At 38.1% G+C, this 14,361-nt stretch overlaps 1 protein-coding gene across 1 annotated transcript; it reads right to left on the bottom strand.

The window, feature by feature from the left end:
• Positions 1–12,060: 12,060 nt before the first annotated feature.
• LOC120077295 lies at positions 12,061–13,604 on the bottom strand. The gene is made up of 3 exons (XM_039031183.1): positions 13,252–13,604; positions 12,990–13,173; positions 12,061–12,372 (listed from the first exon to the last, which is right to left on the bottom strand). The coding sequence occupies exons 1-3, from the start codon at positions 13,602–13,604 to the stop codon at positions 12,061–12,063; spliced, it is 849 nt and encodes a 282-aa protein (XP_038887111.1).
• Between the last annotated feature and the right edge of the window lie 757 nt (positions 13,605–14,361).

Consider the following 14,361-nt stretch of genomic DNA (forward strand, 5'->3'; position numbering starts at 1 on the left):
CTTAAACTTTATACTCAACCTCCTCCCAGGTTTTACGTATACCTATGCTCTGATACCACTCTGGTATCAGCTAACTCTTTAACCTTTCCTAAAACTTATACTGGATACTAGACTGGTATAAACTAATTCCTCAATTGTCCCAAAACTTATGTTCTGATACCAAGTTGGTATCAACTTGAACTTTATACTCAACCTCCTCCAAGGTTTTACGTATACCTATGCTTTGATAACACTCTGTCACACCATTCCCCCAGAACACCTTCTCAGCCTAGAAGAGGGATGTGACTGTAGCAGTTATCAACCCTTGAGCTAACACTTACTGCCTAATGATTATTATGGAATAACTCTGATACCATACTATAACTTATACACAGCGGAATGATTAAGTCAAGAAGATAAACTATAACAGATTAAGTAGGCCCATCTTTTATTACGACAGTGATATAACGTTTATACAACTTAAAGACTTAACAACAAAGTTTACAACGACAATTGTAAAAACCCTCCGGATGTGTAATTAGGGCACGTGGTAGACTTTGACCTTAGCAGCACCGTGGAACTCATCATCTTCTGCTACCTGGGGGGAGGGGAGGTTAAGAAAACATTTTGAAGAGTGTGAGCTACTAAGCCCAGTGAGTGGTTCTTTTAAAGATGAAAATTCATTTTGGGAAAATCAATCACATGCCAACACTCACATTATAACTCACGCACAGAAAAAGATATAATCATGCAACCAGTAATATTTATCCCAAAAGCTACACGTAGCATGCATATCATATCATCAATCAATACAATAATCTATGGAAACCTTCCTATGACCCCAATTCCCGCCAATGTGCACATCGACCATTTAATTTATCCCGCTATAGTCCATCCTTAGTACTTGACCATATTTCCTGTCGGTTGTCACCAAGAAGATGTAATCATCACCCAGATTGCTTCCCAAGACAACTTAGCTACCCATTTACGAAGACCCTCTCGCCAAAGTGTTCGAGGGTCACCTAGTAGGATTAGGACTACGAGTTTTGTATCACTAAGGCAAGTGGGAGAACTTGTGAGTATTATAATGCCCAGTTTATTGTATTTATACATTTTATTCTCTCCATGTAAACTCAACATTGTATATATTTATATATTGATCCACTGGATTTTTATTCCATGTGGGAGTATTGTTGGGTTTTATGTCCTAAAACTCGCAGTTTGTATAATGATAAACATTTTCTATAATCAATGAACTTATTCTTGATTTCATAAATTGTATGAAAGTCTAAATCCAATAAACTAAGACCCATGACTATTGTATGACTACTTGATCTTTATATGGTGACATAAGAGTGGATCAAGTTCGAGTAAACAGTCAAAATGATCTATGGTACATGAAAAAGGTTGAGTACCTTATTTTGGTAACACCATTGGATGCGGCCTACTTTGTAGTTGTTACAAAGAGTTGTAAAGTGCTACATACAATGTGATCCTAATTCGTACATGTTATGAGATGAGGAGTGGGGGTAGCCTATGCAATGAGTTTGCAGAAGATCAGGACCAAGAAATAGGTCACCCTTAGTTTTCAATGTTGTTTACAGTGTAAGACTGACTATTTCACCTATATGACCTAGGTAACTCGATCTTAATCCTAAGCTAACTATGAACACCTATTTATTCGGGATTGCTCTTAGATTTGCATAGGTGAGAGTTGGCTCAACAGTGTCAGCTCCATAAGACTCCCATTTTAGGGGTAAGACTGAATAGATAGCTGGGGACATAGGGTGCAAGACAGAGTTCACACCTACCCGATTTACGGATAGAAGAAAGGTTGTTCTCTTAAGTACTTAATCCAATGACACACCCTGCACCAGATTACCCTCCTAACCTGAACGGAATGGTGACTGCAGCAATTACCAACCCTTTTACTGGCACTTACTGCCTATCTTACCTATTAAATATTACTCAAACCCTGAATACATACATTTTAACTCATAACTTAACACTTTTACATCACAGGGTTCTACAGCATTGTTTATACATGGATATTACAACCTAGTGAGCCCCATTAAGAATAGTAGTCACTAAACAGACACATGTGTACTAACTAATACAGGTCTTCAATTATGCTTCCTTCAACCTATTTCTTTGAGTGGCAGAACAACAGCAGAATAGTCCTTTGGGAACTGACCGCTACCTGAAATGAAAAAACATTCGAAAACGTGAGCTAGAAGCCCAGTGAGTGACTTAATAAAAATATAAATCTCATGTTTACAACTGAAAGCTTAAGAACATAATACTGAAACTAGAGTATACCAAGAAAACGTGTACATAAAACCTTTAAACCACCATTAACATCATTATTCCTCAGTTGAGAACGAGCATACATTGCTCTAGCTCCCAACGTCTGTTATCGGCTAAGAGACCCATACCTCGGCCTCTCATTTAGACCTGTCTATGTGCTCATGGAGTTTTCTATGTACCGTCAATACCTTAGGTACATTTATTCAGATTCCTTCCTTACCTCTGGTATTCGGCTCACCACAGCTATCAAGTTCTCGAAAAACATTTAAAGAATAGTTCTCAAAATATAGCATAGAAAAATCTTTAGATACTCCCTACCTCTAATCCCTTTCAGTATATTTAGGAATACTAACACATGTACATTGGCAATCTTAGGGTTTTAAACATAGTAATCAATGCTTCATACGACCTTAGCTTTAACCCTAACGCATAGCTTCCATACTTTGCAAAATAAGTTGGCTTAAATTCAATGTTTGAAGCTAGCTGTAAACTATTAGCATGTGTTAGTTATGTTGTTGGAAAACTCATACATTAGTAACATCATGCGTTGATAAACATTCATAAGCATTAGAAATTCCAAACTATCCTTCTAGCCTAGAAGAAGATATGACTACCTTTATCCTTAGTTGAGAGTGAACTATCAGATCTAACTCTTAATGCCAACCTTAATGGGGAGAACCTTTTTGCTCAATCCCTCAACGTCGTATTACCTACGTGCACGTGGTTATAACTGAGTACCGTAATACCTTAGGTACTTGATTAGGATACCTTCTCATTGTCCTTCAGTATCCTTAGGATACCTTCTCATTGCCCTTCAGTATCCATCATATAACTAGTCATAAACATTTAGTTGAACGGATACCTTCTCATTGTTCTTCAGTATCCGTCATATAACTAGTTATTAACATTTAGTTGAACACTAAAGCTTAGTGCTTAAATCATCATACCAGTTCATCCATCATACTAGTTCATCATAAAAATAGAGTTATTTAAACATACTGAAAGTATTTGGACAAGATAACATATCTAAATCATGTCAGTTTCATGGAAAACATGCTTTACTTAGCATGAGAATCAATTTCACAAATATGTTGCTTGGCAATTCATTTAAACACTTAGCTTGAGAAATATCTTCAAGAAATCTTAGTTTCTAAATCATTAAAATAGTAAATCATCACATGGTCACTCACAGCTCGTTGGCCTCTTAATGGGTTATACGCCTCTCCTAGCTCTTCTTGGTCTGAAAGAACATAATTCCCGGTTAAACTACTTAGTATTCTTAGCAAAATACCTCAAATCATTCATTTACTATTACAACTTTCATCACCAAAAACAAATTTAATAGCGAGATTCTCCTCATGAGCGAGATTCTCCTCTTGAGCGAGATCAAGCTTTTCCTAGCGATAATCCCTTACCAGCGATACTCACCTTACTAGCGATACCAGCGATACTCAACCAAATTTCTAGCAAGATTCCCTTATAGAGCGAGATCCTCATCACAAAATTAGCGGTATTTCCTTCATTAGCGAGATCCTCATCACAAAATCTCGCTATAATCTCTACGGTGAGTTGTTTGTTTGTTCCTTCCAAGCAGATGTCTGCTTATGCACAGATTCTCTGTTACAACTTTAAAAATTCATAACTCAAAATTTAGACCTCTTTTGAAGAAACTTCCTTCTACAAACATGTTTAGAATCGAGTTAGCAATATTACCTTAAAATTTAAGCTCAAAATTCCTCATCGTTTAATCTAGAGATTCAAAACTTCATCGTTAACCCCAATTCAAGCAGCTGCCTGCTTGTTCAACAACTTCCAGTTCAAACTTCAAAATTATATAACTAGATTTTCAGGCCTCATCTTAAAAATTTCTATTCTACAAAGTTGTTCATGACTGAGTTAACAATATTACCTCAAATTTTTAGCTCAAAACGCATTCGTCCTGGAGCTTCAATTCTTCACAGATGGCCTAGATTCATCCAAGAAACGAACCCTTTAGCTTTATTTTACCCCTTCGGCCTTATTCTATCGAGTTTTCCTTCCAGCATCCCAGCCACAAAAAATAGACACACAGAGCTTTCGAATGCCACTGGAATTACACAAATAGCCTAAGTAGTTTGACCAAACCAACCCAGTGAATTCGACCTTCTTGCTTATATTATCGCCCAAAATCCAGCATGAACCCTCCTTGTGCCACCTGGCCCACTATTGGTGATGAAGGGCTAGGATTTAGCAAATTTTCTTTTGCTAACTTCACTCACAATATTACTTCAGCACCATATGTCATTAGATGACATGATCTCATTCATATGCTTATTATGCATTCCATCATCAAGCATGACCTTCTTTAGCCTAGCCGAGTTTTGTCCTACTTTTACACTTAGCTACCCAAGAGCCTATTTCTTCTTGCTTCCTTCTTCTACCCTTCATAAGGCATGGCTTCATTTAGCTCATTAGAAGACATCACATTACTTACTCTTACTTGAAGTAATTAGGGTTTGGATTCACATCCAGGTCTTGAACAAGGGGCCCCACCCTCTCACTAGGCTGAGAGAGTTTGGTTTAGTGATTGGATCACAAACTAGTTGTTCATTAGAGGATCAGTAGGGACTTGAGAAATAAGACGTAATCTCGGGGGTAGAATGGATATTTGACCCAGCCGTTATTACAAACAACCTGTGAAGGGTCGACTCGTTTATTATGGTTAAATCATGTGGACATAATATATCTACAGTGAGAGAAGTGCAACTATGGGCTTTAGTGGAGTGACCCATTAGCTAACGAATGGGTATTAATTTTGTCTAGTGAGTTTAGCCAATTAATCTTAGATTTTTGGAGACCATGATCTGTAGGTCCACGAGATCCCCTTACTAGCTCATAACGGACTAGCTCTAGAATAGCGTGATGAGTTAATTTGAAATGTTCATATTAGAATTAAGGGAATTAGTAATTATATGAGATATAATTACATTTTTAATTTGATAATTAAATGGAATTTGAAATATTTATATTTAAACATGATTTAAATATATAAAGATTGATACGTGTTAAAATTAATTTAATATTTGATATTAAATTAATTAAGTATTATTTAATAATTAATTTATGAAATTAATTAAAATTTTCAATTTTATAAAATGAAGTTTTGATTTTTGATAAAATTGGAAAATATAAAAAACAAAACAGAAATGGAAAAAATTGGTTTTCCATTATCCATCTTTCAACTTGCTCACACAAAAGCATCTTCTTTGCCCTGTCTTTCTCCAAGCATGAGCTGCAACCCATGTATCTCTCTCCCTTGTATGTTGATCTACAATATAATTAAGAGTTTGGATTGAAATTTGGGCATACCATCTATAGAGAATTTTAGAGAAAATTCCAGTTGAAGAAATGGTTCTTCACAAAGATTGTTGCTGTGAGCATTTCTCCTTCATCCCTTGATTCAAACTTGTTTTGAGTCCCACAACTCAATCTAGAGTACCAAGAGAATAGTGGAAAAGAACTTGAGGTGGTCTGCAACAAGATTCAAAGAAGATAGCAGCTGGAGAAGGAGCTTTGAAGAAGTTCTACAAGAGGAATGTCTTGAAACTAACTTGTTTTCTGCAAGAGGATGCTTTATATTTTTCCAAAATTGGTGAATTAGAGTGCTTAAATTATCCTTGTGCTTCTACTATTGCTGATACAATCCTACACTTTTGAACAGGATTTCGAGTGATGAGAAGAGACATCTTGTGATGCTATTTATAGGCTAAAGAAATCGATCCTTCTCATCCTTACTAAGCCTCAAAGCAAGACACCTCATACTTTGGAGTGTTTGCACCATGCTTTGCCACAATCTTCTTCCTTGCCATTCACCTACTCTCATGCCACTCACCTACTTGAGTTTTCTTCCTTATGCATAAGACTTCCCTTGCATGAAATATTATTCGTCTAGCTGCTACTAACTGAAGTCTAACTACCACTCAGTATAGCCATTTGTCCGGGTTAACTCGGCCTTGTGTAACGCAAGCCTCAGCTCCACTCCGTCATTTAGTCCATCGTGCAGCTCCGACACATCATCGCTTAGCTTCATCCTCCAATGAATCTCTCGCTGTTGCTTAACATTCAATCGTTTCCCTTTCTCACGCTGTAATCGTCTAGTGCCTGCATCCGTCGCATAGTACCAATGCCCCATCGCGTAGCTTAATCGTTTAGTAAAATCACGCTCTCAACGATCTCGCTCTCAACGATCTTGCTGACTCTCATTGCATAGTGCATAGCCTATCGCATAGCTCCTGCGCCTATCGTTTAGTTCCATCATCTAGCGTTGACACCTTATCGTCTAACGCATCATGCCCATCGTGTAACGCCATCGCCCAGCGTCTGCGTCTATCGCGCAATGCCCATCATCCAGTGCTTTGCCTATCGCGCTCATGCTCATCATGTAGCGCCATCGTGTAGTCTATCGCCCAGCACCCGCACCTAACGCATTGCCTAGCATCCAAGCTTATCGTCTAGCGCTCGCTCATCGCTTAGCACTATCATATAGTGCTATCGTCTAATGCTATCATCTAACTTCTATGCTTATCGTCTAGAACTTACACTAATCGTATAGTGCTTATCGCCTATCACGTAACTCTGTCATCTAGCACATCACTTCACATCGTTTAGCGCCGCCTATAGCTACACGATCGTCTAGCACATTGCTCAGCGCCCCCCCATAGCTATGATCGTTCACCTAGTGCCTTGCGCTCATTATCTCACTCTCTCCGCTCTTGCTCACAAAACCTCAATACATGAGAAACTATTGGCAATGCCTCTTGCCAATGCCTCGGCTAACATGCGTCCAACCTCACAAACGCATGGTTGCCCTCAGCTTCAATGCTCAAGCTCTTTTACTACTTCAGCGTCATCTCATGCATCTAATATTTCCAAACACGACATGCATGGTTTCTTTTGACTTTACACTTAGCCAAATTTTCACTAGCTAAGGCTTAATTCAAAGCTACTCAAGGAAAATCGATTCATACACTTAGAAATTTTCCTTCTTTTTAACATAGGATTCAACTTACTCTTAGTTAATTCTCTTAATTACCTACTTAAGTAGGGAAATTGAGATCCATGTTTCACATAATATATGTTAACGGTAAACAGTGTTAATACGTAACAATAAATATTTCGTGGTCAGTCTTACACAATCTCATCGTGTAGAAAACCCCCGCTCAAATATCTCTGCATGAACGAATTGATCACATCGTTTTTGACACTTCTCATCATTTGTAACAATCATAAAGCTAATCGTATTCAATAGTATCTCTAGAAATAGGTACCCAACTGATGCGTTGATTTATGGTGTGATGATGTGTGTATGCGATGATCATACAAGTTTTCCTAACAAAGCCCAAGTATAAGCCTTCTTTGGTTTCTGATAAGTCCAAGGTCGAACACAGGGACTACTAAATAGATATGCGACGGACTGTCTGATTCTATTGCAGTGGTGAAAAATAAGTAGATGGTGTTTTGATTTAGATTTTCCTCTACGATGGAGTTGAACGCGGAATGATGAAAGCGTAGAGTTATAACAAGTATGCGATGAAGGGGTTGAGAAGACTTAGCTAACATTTCTAAAGATTGTGTACAAGTTATTCGATCATGCTAGACACAGATATTAGTACTACATTTATCAATGCAAAATTCCATATTTCCTATTTCTAGGACGCATGCGATGTGTATGAAAAACAACAAATAGACTTATTTCTAAGTTTCTACTCTTGCTTATGCGATCTAAATCCGACTCTCTCAAGCCAAGATTCTATCTTTAGACTACTTTCTCAAGTACATCTAAATGATGAATGACGCATACATAAGACAAGATGATCGCATAAAATGCGTAGCTTAGGTCATGCTAGCTAAGTACTTCTCAACCCATTTACAAATTTAGTTACTCATGCATGATGTGGAGAGACTGAACATAAATTGAAATGAAGTATTGAGTAGAAAATAACAAATGGATTTGAGAAATAACAAGCTAGGTAAGCAATGTCTTGCTTCCTGTGGCCTTTTACACTTCTATTTATCACTTCAACTCTATTCTAGATGCGGATTATTGCTCTCGCATGGGTTAGACTTCTCTCCTTTGTATTGTTTTCTGGCAGTCTCTCAATCTTTCCGAGAGCAATTTCTCTCGGCTTCGCCTCACCTCCTTGTTCTCTCTCTTTCTCTGTGTATATATGTATCTCTGTCTTCTTGTAGCATTGGGTATTTATAGATTTCAAGGTGAAGCAACTCTTCTTACCAATGATTGCAATGATGGGTGACATTAACTTCCCTACTCTGTTACACCATTTAAAAGTCACCAAAAGTTCAATGTACTTGCAACAGTATGGTTTTTAACGGCTTGTCAACTAAATCCGAAATCGACCGTTATCAGCTTTATGCCCCATCATGATTTAGTATGTCGTCGCCTTGATGCAAGGTCTTTATACAATCACTTTTGGAGAAACTTCTCACGATCGCATGACTTACGATTGCAACTTCAAGCGCGCTATTGCATTGTGCCCCTAGATCGTAGCTTCATATGCGCCATTGCATTATACCTACACAGAATAGGTAAATTAACTGCTTTTATGCAATGAGCATAGCGATTGCAATTCCTTTTAGTTTGGCATTTTTAGACATGATATTGCCTATTTTACCATCGCTATCTCTCATTGTTTTACTAATTTGAGTTGTAATAACTTGTATTTCTACCAGTTATCACACCCCCAAATTTAAAACAATGCTTGTCCTTAAGCATAAACTAAAGGTTTTCTTTAAAATTTCAAACGTCTATACCCTACCTATACTTCTCAAGGTGCTTTATTCAAATTGCTGAATCAATGCCTTCTTAATTTCTATCCTAATCCTTTCTCAAAATATTTCTTCTTTTTAGGGACCGCGAGTTTAACCTTAAAAATAATCTTTATCTAGGACATGGAATGATTTATTTCAAACTTTATCAAATCGGGGTGTTCAAGTGATTTTGACCCTTGCACGATTCAGATATTTGTTTTGTGATCTTGCACTGATCCGAGTGCCCAGCCTTCTGATAACGGGCAGGAATGTACATTGTCATAGTGCTAAGTTCTTAAACAATGCTGGCTTGCATTGATAGAACATGTTAAATTGTATCCATTAAGCATCAATGTCATAATATTGCGGTCGCATGCGTTCATCGCATAGGAACAGTTGATCTTTCTATTTTTATGCAGAATATGCGTTGACGTAAGGTGGAAATTGCTATCATAGGAATCATCGGTCGAGCACAGCATTACCGCAAGGCTTTGCGGTGATCGTGTTCGCAAACATTTGCTCAAGAAGGATTGCCGCAACTTGGTCAGCACAACATGGTGGGCGCATCTGGGTGAAAGGCTAATTAATCACGATGGGACAAAAAGCTGATGACAGTCAAATCCGAATTAAGTTGACAGCTGCTAACGATAACAAGTACATTCAGCTTTTCGATGACAAATATTCGGCGCACCAGTCAAGGAATTAAAGCCGTCCCATCTGGGCAATCATGAGAAAGAAGCTGCCATTCACCCTGGATGTCTATAAATACCAAGAGAATCCTTTAGAAAAAGGGTTCACCATACCACGAGTTCGAAAATTCATACCTTTGGATCGCATGTCTTTGTTCATAGTTTTCCTTTCATTTTAAGGCGAAGCAAGAGAAGAGTGGTGATGCCGAAGATCACTCAGGGAAACTCGAGAGAGAACCTTGAGGCGTAGTAGCAGAGAGCAGGCCAACTCTCACGAGAGCGAGAATATCTTTTGAACACGAGTAAAAAACAGTGTAAAAGCCTGGACAACAAGAGATTGCTACCAGGATCTTTATTCTATACTTACATTGTTATTTTGTACTTCATCTTTATATTTATGCAATGAAAGTCCTATTTCTACATCTGTTCACTCTCTTAGCACGCATGAGTAGCTAAACCAGTCAAATGGGTTGAGAAGAACTAAGCTAACATAACCTAGGAAGTTCATTGCTTGCAATTATCTTGTGTTATGCTATGCCAAATACCCCTTTAGAGCTACTCGAGGGAGAGTCTGAAGAAAGAACCTAAGACTCGAGAGAGCTAGGTTAGAATCTAGACTCGAAAGAGTAAGATTAGAACTACATAAACAAGAGATAGGGACTTAGAGATAAGCTCTGTTTGCCAACCTGCATCGCATGCATCTTAGAGATAGAAGTGATATTATATGGTCGCCTTATTTATGTGTGTATTATTCTGTCATCGTATAAATAAGAATAGAGGCATATGTATAGGTCCTATAGACTTATCGCATATATCTCATGCGTTCTAGCATTAGAAGCCGTAGCATTCTCATCGAGAGATGGTTTACTATTGTATGCATGTTGCATGATTGCAAAGCATAAACGCATCCTAGGACGTGTTAGCCGAAACCCTTCTCAACCCGTTCACCACATACTCATTGTATCTTCCGTTTACCAACTCTTTTCAAACTCTGCCACAATTGTTATTTTCTTTATCATTGCAACAAAACCTCAACAACAATTTATTTATTTGGTTACTGTTTTCCTAAAAATTACCAACACAACCTATTTTCACAAGTCCCTGAGTTTGACCCTGGACTTACCAGGAAACTCGGTGGAGTTAACACTTGGATTCTGCTGAGGAAACTTGAGTGCTTAACGCAATTTCACCATCGCATATCATGCATAATTTTAAGAAATTATATATAATAACACAAGTAAATACAACAATATACTTCATAAAATCAAGCATCACCTTCATTTTGGCTTGCCCCCACGGGTGTCATGCAAACATCCTACTACGAACAAGGCACTCTTTCTCAGTCAAAACTCATGCCCATCTATTTATTTGGCAGCGGAGTTGCGATCACTTGGTTTCTGCATTGATCACGATTCCCACTTTCGTTTTGGCTTGCCCCCACATGTGTCATGCGGACATCCAACTAGGAGTAGGATCCGATCTCAACGTTATATAATTTTTTCTCTCTCTCTGTTTTTTTTTTTTAAATCGAAATTTCTAAAAATGACAAGGTTGAAAATAAAATTACTAGCACCCCTAAATTTAACACACGGAATTGTCCTCATTGCTGAAAGACGAAATGATTCATGCAATGGTCTTAGGAAATTTCAAAAAAATAGTTTTAAACGGAAGCTGCTAGACCGCTAAATTTTAGAAACGTTTCATGAATTGATTGTCCTAAAAACTGAAAATCAGACTCTAGTACATGCGGTAAAAAAAAAGGCATAAATTTGATCATTTAAGTCATAATGGGCAAGGGGTGAATGCAGTGACCAAATAAAGCAATAAAAATTTCAGGATTGAGTCAAATGAAAGAGGATGCAATAGTAGAATTCAGCAATAGTAAATTGAGATTTTAGAAGTGCAAAAAAAAAAAAAATTATAATAAGACAAAGGCAGGAAGGATACAACGCCCAAATTTAATTTTTCCGCCCGCATCACTTTGATCACATCCTTTCCTATGGTGGGCTGATTCTTTGATTGCGATGGGTTGATCGAACCGGTCGCGTGTTTTGAGGTTATCTCATTGCTCCATCGTAATCGTTTACTACGACCAGTGTGATAAATATCAAGAAGATAAATAGTATGAAAGAAAGAGTTGGCAATTATAAAGAGTAGTAACCATGAAAAAATCAAGATAGATTCATGACGAAAAACAAAAAAGGATACTAAAAAAGGATAAATTTCGTCCCTGATGAATGTGTGTCGCTTATTAATGCAGGGACTATATGTTTCTTCTTCATTCTTGCTTCCCCAAGTCTATAGAGGTTTTCTCACGTTGGAAATCTCCTCCACGATACATCTTCACTCTTTGTCCATTTACCTTAAATGCGTTGGTCCCATCTTCGTTTGTCAATTCTACCACTCCATACGGAAATACTTCTTTAATTATGAATGGTTCGGACCAACGCGATTTCAGTTTTCCCGAAAAAAGTCGCAACCTAGAATTGAATATCAATACCTTCTGACCCGCCTGGAGACTTTTCTCACACAGACGCTTGACATGCCATCGATTCGTGCGTTCTTTGTAAATTTTGGCATTTTCATATGCCTATTGTAATGATAAAAATTATGATGATGCGCTATGACTCAAGTTTTCGTCATTTATTCTTAATCGTGTATCGCCAACTTGTTAGGCTATTGAAGAACTGATAATTCCTGCCATGGCATAGTAGAAACGTCCGCTCTGCTCCACATTCAATTTGTCAGATTCATACAGCATAAAAGTTGTATAGTGTCAGAAGTTCTGCGAATGCGTTGCCCTTTACATCTTCGATCGATCGTCGCATGCAGTGTAATTGTTTTGATCTTTTATCGATTACCGCATGTGGTGGAAATGTGCTGATCGTTTAAGTCCATGATCGATCATCGCATGTGTTGCAATTCCTTTGTTCTTTTTCGTTCTTGATCGATTGTCGCATGCAATGTGAATGAATTGTTCATTTTTGTTCTCGAGCGATTATCGCATGCAGTGACTTGTTTTGTGCAAAACAAAGACTTGGACATTCCATTTTGCCATCGCAATGGGGTTAGCGGGTGTGCTTACGACATTTTACAATTTTTGCATTTCTAAGCCAATTTCTATACGGTCGACTCAAATTTTTCTTCTTTTTACTGTATAATCTAAATAAAACAATATAAATAACTTGTATTTCTACAAGTTATCACCTGTAGTCTCCATTCATCCGGCTGGAGTAACTGAAGTTTTCTCTCTTCCCCTATGACCTTATGATCAAAGTTAAGCTTCTTAACTGCCCACATTGCCTTATACTCTAGTTCCAGTGGCAAATGACAAGCCTTTCCAAACACCAACGCATATGGTGACATGCCTATGGGTGTCTTATAAGCAGTCCTATATGCTCACAAGGCATTGTCAAGCTTCATGGCCCAATCCTTCTGCGATGGATTCACCACCTTTTATAAAATCGACTTGATTTCTCTGTTAGAAACCTCAACTTGTCTGATTGTTTGGGGGTGATATGCGGTGGTGATCTTATGGTGGACATTGTATTTGATCAGTAGTTTGTTAATGATACGATTCACAAAGTGGGTCCCTTCGTCACTTATTATGGCATGTGGAGTGCCAAAATGAGTGAAGTTGTTTCTCTGTAAGAACTTGGAGACTGTCGCCACATCGTTTGCAATGCATGAAACTGCTTCAATCCATTTGGAAACATAGTCGACGGCCAACAGAATGTATTTATACCCATTTGACGATGGAGATGGTCCCATGAAATCTATACCCCAGTCGTCGAATAGTTCCACTTCCAATATGTTATTCATTGGCATCACATTTTTTTCTCAAATGTTTCCAGTGTGTTGGAACTTATCGCATTTCATCAAATATTCTCATGCATCCTTAAACAAAGTTGGCCAGTAATCCCGCTTTGCAAAAAATTTTCCGTTGTGCGCTATCCCTCGAAATGCCCTCCATAGGGTGATTCATGACATTGAAAAAGTATGCACTGAAAAACAGTCTCTGGAACACAGAGTCTCAATATCTGGTCTGGTTCTCTTTTGCAAAGATTTGGCTTGTCCCAGTAGTAGAATTTGAATTCATGAATAAGCCACTTCTTTTGATGGGATGTGTAATTTTCTGGAAATTGTTTGCAGACCAAGAAGTTGACAATATCTGCATACCAGGGTAGTTCTTCAACCATAAGCAACTGCTCGTCTGGGAAGGATTCTTCACCTCTGGCTGGATGTGATCCACTTCTGGATTCTTTAACCTCGATAAATGGTCAGTGACCTGGTTCTCTGTTCCTTTACGGTTGATTATCTCCATCAGATTAGTCTCGGCTTCCTATCTATTTTGGTCATTAAATATCTTATCACCAAGTGGTCGGTGTGGACTACAACTTTTGATCCCAATAAGTAAGGTCTAAATTTTTCAATCACAAAAATTACCGCCAAAAGCTCCTTCTTGGTGGTGGTGTAGTTCGCCTGCATGGAGTTCAATCTTCTGCTTGCATATGCAATGGGGTGGAACATTGTCTTTACTTTTTGTGCTAAGACTGCCCGCATCGTATATCCGCTTGCA

This window comes from Benincasa hispida, chromosome 5, assembly GCF_009727055.1.
Source record: "Benincasa hispida cultivar B227 chromosome 5, ASM972705v1, whole genome shotgun sequence".
Lineage (NCBI taxonomy): Eukaryota > Viridiplantae > Streptophyta > Magnoliopsida > Cucurbitales > Cucurbitaceae > Benincasa > Benincasa hispida.

Bases quoted from the DNA above. Each gene is read 5' to 3' on its own strand.
- LOC120077295 (XM_039031183.1), bottom strand. From the start codon at position 13,604: ATGAATAACATATTGGAAGTGGAACTATTCGACGACTGGGGTATAGAT. The intron at 13,174-13,251 runs GTCGATTTTATA...GTGAGCATATAG, and splicing joins GTTTCTAACAGAGAAATCAA to GACTGCTTATAAGACACCCA. The intron at 12,373-12,989 runs GTGATAACTTGT...TCATTACAATAG, and splicing joins CGGATGAATGGAGACTACAG to GCATATGAAAATGCCAAAAT.